This window comes from Choristoneura fumiferana, chromosome 26 (assembly GCF_025370935.1).
Source record: "Choristoneura fumiferana chromosome 26, NRCan_CFum_1, whole genome shotgun sequence".
In the NCBI taxonomy this organism is placed as follows: Eukaryota; Metazoa; Arthropoda; class Insecta; order Lepidoptera; family Tortricidae; genus Choristoneura; species Choristoneura fumiferana.
The window spans coordinates 9,273,283-9,281,729 of NC_133497.1; the positions used below are offsets into that span (position 1 = coordinate 9,273,283).

General features: G+C 39.9%; 1 protein-coding gene across 1 annotated transcript in view; it reads left to right on the forward strand.

The window, feature by feature from the left end:
* The window catches only part of LOC141442734 (uncharacterized), a 61,247-nt gene that overhangs the window by 45,496 nt on the left and 7,304 nt on the right, over positions 1–8,447 (forward strand). Inside the window, exons 5-8 of the mRNA XM_074107819.1 lie at positions 1,997–2,684; positions 3,268–3,395; positions 3,881–4,273; positions 7,896–8,042. Of these exons, the coding sequence (XP_073963920.1) occupies positions 1,997–2,684; positions 3,268–3,395; positions 3,881–4,273; positions 7,896–8,042 (1,356 nt within the window). The remainder of the gene's footprint in view (positions 1–1,996; positions 2,685–3,267; positions 3,396–3,880; positions 4,274–7,895; positions 8,043–8,447) is intronic.

The following is an 8,447-nucleotide window of genomic DNA, read 5'->3' on the forward strand; positions in this document are numbered from 1 at the left end:
CTTGGACACTTTTCCCTTTTTTTTTCGTGAGCGGGACGACTTGGACGCATTCAGAAACGACTGGCAAAACTTAGCTGCCGACAGGGGAAGTTGGAAATCCGAGGGAGAGGCCTTTGCCCAGCAGTGGGACATAGAAAATGGCTAATAAAAAAATAGCTTTCTCCTTCCCTCTACAGTCCGTAGTTCTTTGAAATTGAAACGCATATTTATCATGCCTGTTATAACAAATTTCTTGGAATGAATAGCTTCGAAAATACATAGAAGTGCAACGAATGGAGTAAACAAGGAACGAAGACAATTGATTGCTCGAGCACAATGGCCGCCTCTGAACCCATGTTTGACTAATTAATGATACACATTACACAACTGCACGTGTTATTGTGACGCGAACGCGTCTTTGTAGTCGATCAAGAAATTCCTTTTATCAAAAATGTCCGTAAAAGTTGACATTATTCAGATATCAGAAGGGGAAATGCGTAGTTTATGGTCAGCGATTGTTGGCGCGCTAGCTCGACAATAATGTCGCATATAAATCCCATTATTGTCGAGACGCAAACTTTAAAAAAGTTAAAACGTCCATAGAAATGTTGACACAAGTCGTATACAGCCAACTCAAATGGCCGGTATCAGTTATTTTGTCGGAACTCCGGTCTTTTTATATTGGGTCTTAAACACTTTATGGTATCTTCGGTGGAAAAATACACCTGTAGCTTTTTTATGAAAAAAGGCGGGAAAGCACAACCTCCTAACGCTAAGAGTCCTTTATAAAGGGCTTATTGTAATTTTAAATTAAACTCTATCATAAATGACAAAGTTTGATGTTCATAAATCAAAAATTTGACTTGGTCGTTAGGAGGATAAACATTATTGGAATAAAATTAGATAATATATTTTGAGGAAAGTTTATTCATATTTAGTTTTTTCCTTCATCATTTTTGAAAAGCTTCATATTAGTCTCGACTGGAATAACAATTACTGGCTTTTTATTAAGTAGTTAAACGGACTCGCAAGCTCGTCCGTTTAATACTCATACTCAGCCAGCAATTGCCTACTTCGATGCCACGACAGTAATCTACTATTGTTTGTTACCCCTTGTCTAAACCGTTGAGCCAGTTTCAGTCGCGGGAAGGACATAATATAGGATAGTTAACCCGAAAAATTGTGTACCTAGTGTTCTTTTTAATCAGAATCATTCACTTATGCTTTGAACGAAGAAAAGAAGTCACCCTAATTTTTTTACAGTTTTGTGACCTTTTTCATACATTTTTATATGATTCGTTAAAAAATGGAGACATTTTTTTCTTCGTCAAAATCAATAGTGCTCGTGATTCTGAGTAAGTAAGAATAGCCCAGAATTACCTAATTCTGAAAATAAAAACTAATTCATCATTTATATAGTGAAAATGCGCAACTATAATAGGTAGTATACGCGGCAAAGTAAGAACATTTTAACAGTGGCGATTGCGATGCCGTGACAATGTGTTATACACACTCTCATCTATGAATGTGTCGCTTCCGGTCATTATCAAACAACCTACACAACATCGATGTTCGCTGCTACAATTTGCTATTGTGATATAAATACAAGCCATCGGCCTAATTCGTTAACCTGCTAAGTCCACTTATGGGCGAAAATTACTTTTCATACTTGTCAAAAAGTGCACGCCATTCTCTACCGTTTGATAAAGGAATAACGGCAATATCAGCATAAAATAAGTGGCAAATCTTATGCCCGAAAAACTGCTTTCTGACCTCCACACAGAAAATCTGCTAAGTCCAGTTAGGGCCTCAGTTTTGCACTGAGAGTTATTCGCGATGCCACGGGCCTGTTGCGTCATGGTCGTGGCAAAGTTTTACTGGAAATTCGGTTTATTTGAGTATGACAACAGAAAATTATCAACAGGGTAAATTTATTGTGTTATTTTATTTCTCATAGTTCTATATATTATTTAACGTCGAGAACATATTTTAATCATTATTTGCTTGTTATTTCTAGGTTCCCTCAAAAACACTTGGCGGCAGGGCGAGTGGCGATCCAAATACAAAATTGAACCCAACGCGATATCCCTCAGAAGACCAAACTCTATACCAGGCTGTGATTGCAAACAAACTGATCAAAACTATAGTATTAATGAACAAAACAAAGATAATATCGAATATAGTGATAAAGTAGCAGTAAACATTGAACAAGACGATATAGACTGTATAAATCTAAAAGACAATATTAAGAAAGAAAATGAAAATATTCTGAATTTCAGTGACAAAGAAATATCATTTACAAACATAGACGAATATTACAAAATTAAAAGGATAACAGACAACGAAGTATTTATAACAGAGAAGTTTTACAACGACGATGAAGTTGAAGTTATGGATAGCTATGAAACTCAAGCGAAGTTTGTCAGGGATCTTTTCGCTAGAGAGAATTTGAAGGATGACAAATTTGAGGATCTTGGATGTAGATGCCGCGCGGATGCGAAGCGGAGCGAGGATGCTGGGTGTACATGCCGCACGGATGCTAAGCCGTGTGAGGTCGGATGTGGATGCATCTGTGATCAGTGTTATTCGTCTTGCTGGCCGAGGGATTGGATCAAAGTGGACTATCCTAACGCAAGGGTTATTTCTATAAATTACACAAGTGATCCCCATCTGTGGAGGCCCCTGTGGATTAAGGAGAATAAGAGGTAAGCAAATACGAAGGATGCGTAGATGCTTTTTTCCAAACTAATTTTGTGGGTCGAAGTAACAGCGCCTAGGTCGAACTCTTCTTCTTTTATATTACACACTCTTCCCCTCGATCTTTCCTTCGAAATAAACTTCGATCAAATAAGGGAGAAAGTTGGTATCGCCAAGTAAGTATCAGGAGGTCGAGAGCATAGAATCTATCCTGGAGTCCATAGATCATAGGAGGGTTTTTTTTTTATACGACTGGATGGCAAACGAGCAAGTGGGTCTCCCGATGGTAAGAGATCACCACCGCCCATAAACATCTGCAACACCAGGGGTATTGCAGACGCGTTGCCAACCTAGAGGCCTAAGATGGGATACCTCACGTGCCAGTAATTTCACCGGCTGTCTTACTCTCCACGCCGAAACACAACAATGCAAGCACTGCTGCTTCACGGCAGGATTAGCGAGCAAGATGGTGGTAGCAATCCGGGCGGACCTTGCACAAGGTCCTACCACCTGCAAAACTGCACCACCACCACCTGCACCTGCAAGTGTACTCCACTCCAAGTTTGTTTAAACGCTAATTTGTGATTCCAGGTTGCATCTGCACGAGCGAGCAGAACAGATGATCGAGCAGCTGCTCGCGCTCGGCGTGGGAGAGAGACCGATAGTGTGGGTCGGCCACTCTAAAGGCGGACTGTTCATAAAGCAGATCTACTGCGAAGGTACAGTCTGGATAATATGCTATCTTACCGTTTTTGGGCTACAGTGATTCACTTAACTCTATTGTTAGAATGCAGCGCCTCTTCTAAATTCTTCTGAAATATTTGTAAAGGTTATACACATGTACCTAGGATTAGTTTTATTTTTTATATTGACATAGAAAGACATTCTTTAGAAAAAAATTGTTTTTCTTAGACTTTTCTTCTTCTCTTCTTCTTCTTCAGCGCGTTTTCGCCCACCGTTGGGCATACGCCTCTCCAGCCTTTCTTTCCTTTCTTTTCTTTTCAGCCTTTTTTTTAGACTTTTCTTATTCATACCGAATTTCAAGTACTTATCTGAGACAACCGGAAGTACGCTCTAAGTTTTTCGATTACGGCAGTTTGTATGGAAGCACCTTTTTTAACCGACTGCCCCAAGGAGAAAAAGAAGAAAACAAGTCTTGTAGTAGTAGCACACAGTATGCAATGATAAAACTTCTTTTTTTCAGCTTACGAAGCTTATAAGAAACTCAACGGACTAAATAACGAAATGAAGCAAAACTGTGATGAATACGACAAGGACAACGAAATTAATCATGAGACAGATGGTTCCAATCGAATTATTGACAATATTGATGTAGACAGTAATACTATTAATAATAGCAAAACTATAAATGAAAATGATGGCAATAAAATAGATGAAACTGTTGATAGAGAAAACAGAGTTGAAGAGAATAGAAATAATTTTGTAGACTATAATAATGAAGCGAAATTTAATGAAAGTTGCCAGAATTGTAATGTTTTTGATAATAGTTTTGCAAATTCGGTTGGAGATAGTGACTCGGACGCAAGTGACGACGCGAGCGGTGACAGCATCAGTTTGGTGTCTTCAATTGATGAAGGTAATTTACGAACTCCAATTATGAACCAAGAGCAATTTTCTTAACTTGCATGTTTTTTTTTCTTGTATACGCACGTTGTTTTGACAAAATTTACCAATAATTTTTCGACCACTTCCTGGTATTAGAAATGAGTTGAAATTTGCTATAGATACTTAATGTTAGTCCAATGACAATATTCGCCAATACTTATGTGTTAGTGAATCTGAAGTCCGGCCAAGATCGTCTCCGTGGAACGGAACTCCTCAACATGTATTTTTATGTTTAATCTATATTATTTAATTCGTTATTTTGCTAGCTTTCATAATTGAGATAATTGTTTTTATATATTTTATTTTGAACAAACGACTTCCTGCCAAGTTTCTTGTGGCGCATTCTTCTTATTATATGCGCAAAAAGTAAGATGATTGGCTTTCTAGTCTAGGCGTCCTACAGGTGCCGTGTGCGTTCAAAATGTATGAATAGTTATGACAGCGGCACTGGGCGTAGTTCCGAAAACGCATATATGCGTCGGTGGCAGTGAATGCGTTAACTCACGCGTTTATTGTCTTCTTCTAATCAAGTAGTTCCGTTATATAATTTATTTAGCCACGTTTCTATGGAAGTGCACCTCTGTGGTGTATTTATTTTATAGCCACGATGTTTAACCGAGGCAGACCGAGGGCAAGGCCGCGGTAAGTAAATGCGACCATACTTATGGGAACAAGCCTTTAATAAACATAACTGACATTCAAAGCGGTCGGTTACTTCTCATAATTTTGCCAGTTAAGTACCTAATACTATTATGGTTATATTAAACTAGCTTTTACCCGCAGCTTCGCGCGCGTAGCTCTTTTTTAACTGACTTCAAAAAGGAGGAGGTTCTATGTTCCAATGTTTTTTTTTTATGTATGTTCAACGATTACTCAGTCAATTGTGGACCGATTTTGAAAATTCTTTTTTTATTCGAAAGAGTACTCTTCTGGTTCCATTGTCACCAAGTCAAGATCTGATGATGGGATCCTAGGGAAATCGAGGGCAAACCTCAAGATTTATAGGGACACCTATGGCGATTTTGGCATTTTTAGCACTAAGACAAGCATTTACATTCATAAAGTAACTACTTGGTAAACTGGATCTGATGAAGAAGACGTAGATGGCCAATGGAACTCGTCAAAGCTAAGTAAAGCTCGCGCGTCTATAAACGATCATGATTACTAAACCTAGATAAGCGACTAAGAAGAAGCTTTAAGTTAATGATTCTTTCGAACTGATCTGATGCTGAAGCCGGAAGGTAGGCAACGGAACTCTGTTATAAAACAACGTAACTAAGCCGTGTTTGGGCTTAATGGAATCGTTGTGAGATGTACTTTGGCTACAAATCACTAAAAAGTGAGAAATAAAGAAAATTTTTAACAAAAAAAAGGAAAACCTACTCCAAAAAATAAAAAAATAAAAAATTGAACTGACTCTTGAAAATATATTACTAGGTAGGTACGTAGGGACTAGGCTGTATACCGCTGGCAGGTGGTAACTGACCACCTGGCAGGCTAGATTGACTTTATTATGTATAATGGTAGTATTTTTAAATTGTATGTTTCTAGAACTTGAATTTAAAACGATGGACAGCGGTATACCTACATGCCGGAGCACAGATTGCTCCCGACAGCCTGAGCGGCTGGAACTATCTATGTAACGTAGTTATAAGCTCTACAATAAATCTAAATAATTGAAGAATAACCTTGTTTATTTGATCTGAGTTTAAAGTCACGCGCGTAGATCCCCATTACCTAAGCTCTTACCAAGTTACAGTCCCCACAGTACCTACTAGCTCGAAGTCCTGGTACTTACCTAAAAAAATATTTTCAAGTTTGTAGTTAGTCGGTTTTTTTTTATTTTTAAATTTTTTTGGAGACGGTTTTACTTTTTTGTTAATCTGATTAGAGCAGCGCAGTTATGTAAGGATGTAGGTACTTAATGAATAATGCTTTGCCATCGTATTTTGTCGAAAAAAATCACCTTTTTCCCCTTACTTATTAGGATAGGCCGAAATTAGTTTTTTTTTTATTCGACTGGATGGCAAACCAGCAAGTGGGTCTCCTGATGGTAAGAGATCACCACCGCCCACAAACATCTGCAACAACAGGGGTTATTGCAGACGCGTTGCCCACCTAGAGGCCTAAGATGGGATGTATACCTCAAGTTACTAAACTTACTAAAGCTATTATTTGTCTAATTTTAAGCTCATTGTAAGTGAACATTGTTCTTTATGAGTAATAAAGTCTTTAAACCTAATTGCCAGTAATTTCACCGGCTGTTTTACTCTCCACACCGAAACACAACAATGCAAGCACTGCTGCTTCACGGCAGGATTAGCGAGCAAGATGGTGGTAGTAATCCAGGCGGACCTTGCACAAGGTCCTACTCCTACCACCTGCAAACTGCCTGCTGGTTTTACATTCGGTTTAGCCAAATTTCGGCATAAATGCCGATCATTATCAGCACTAGAAAAAAATAACCTACCTACTTGTGTATTTCGAGTGAAATTAATAGCAATCATGTCTGTCATATCAGTAAAATATGCAACAAAAATTAAATAAACTTAGCGAAAATACAAACTGAGACATGGATGCACAGAAAAACCAGAAAAAGAGACCAGCGCTGGGAATCGAACCCAGGTCCTCAGCAATCCGTGCTGCGTGCTATAACCCCCCGCTACACCACCGCTGGACAGGAATCTAGACACGAAAGAAGAAATAAGCAACCTGAGATATGTATGCATAGGAAATATGAGATATGTATGCTGAGGACCTGGGTTCGATTCCCAGCGCTGGTCTCTTTTTCTGGTGTTTCTGCATGTCTCAGTTTGTATTTTCGATATGGTTTCACGGGATACCCGTAAAAGTAACAAATTTGGAGTTGAAATAAAAATACAAAAAGACTCCAAAAAACCAATCATAAATAAACTTAGGACTATTCTTTTAATAAACATCTTGATTACAATTTGTAAATTTAACTTTAAAAAAATTCCCAAACTGAACATTAAGATGCAGGTGGTAGGACCTTGTGCGAGGTCCGCCCGGATTGCTACCACCATCTTGCTCGCTAATCCTGCCGTGAAACAGCAGTGCTTGCACTGTTGTGTTTCGGCGTGGAGAGTAAGACAGCTGGTGAAATTACTGGCACTTGAGGTATCCCATCTTAGGCCTCTGGGTTGGCAGCGCATCTGCAATCCCCCTGGTGTTGCAGGTGTCTATGGGCGGTGGTGATCTCTTATCATCAGGAGACCCACTTGCTCGTTTGTCATCCAGTTGAATAAAAATAAGAAACATTGTATTTTTAAACTACTAAAGGGTGTTTTCAACAATGATTTAGAATTTAACAATCTCTTCTTCTTATCTATGAAATCGTATTTAAAATTTACTAGAGGCAGGTCATTAAACCGAAGTTCGGCCGAATCTTTTATTTTTCGCCGAAGTTCGTATTCGGTTCAAACCACATTCGGCCCATCTCTATTGCTTATCCCTTACTTATTATTACCTTATCCAGCTACTTCGCTATCTAACTCCGCGCCTAGCCAGATACAGTGCTGCACCGCTTCTTTTTCTTTCTTTGAAGAAGTTTGAAGTTATCTCTTGTGTTGCAGAGGAGCAGAGGCTGCGCGCACGCGCGCGGTTGTGGAGCAAAAGCTCGGGCTTCATGTTCTACTCGGTGCCGCACCGCGGGTCCCCCCTCGCCGACATCAAGACCCCCATCACGGCGCGCTCCGTCGAGCTGCTCGAGATGGGACAAGGTAAGGCCCGAAAATCAATGCTGTATAATAGCACCAGGGCTACTACGAAACTCGAAACTCGAAGTTCGTATCGTACCGTCCCTCTCGTATTAAATAGTATAAGTGTCAGAGGGACCGCACGACACGAACTTCGAGTTTCGAGTTTCGTAGTAGCCCAGCTGCTGGCGTAGACCTTGTCCAGAAGGGGCGAATTCGTCGCGAATCGTTTCGCGCGAATTCATACAAGCGCGAGTCGAGAGTCTGGCGTAGTGCACGCGATTTACGCGCGTTCGCGCGATGCTTGTGGACGCGATGTATTGACGTCTAGTACCCAGTGGCGCAGCTACCAAGGGGCTAGGCGGGGCAGTGCCCGGGGCCCTCAAGCTCAGGGGGCCCTCGAAATTCTGCTTTATAGCTGATGATAAA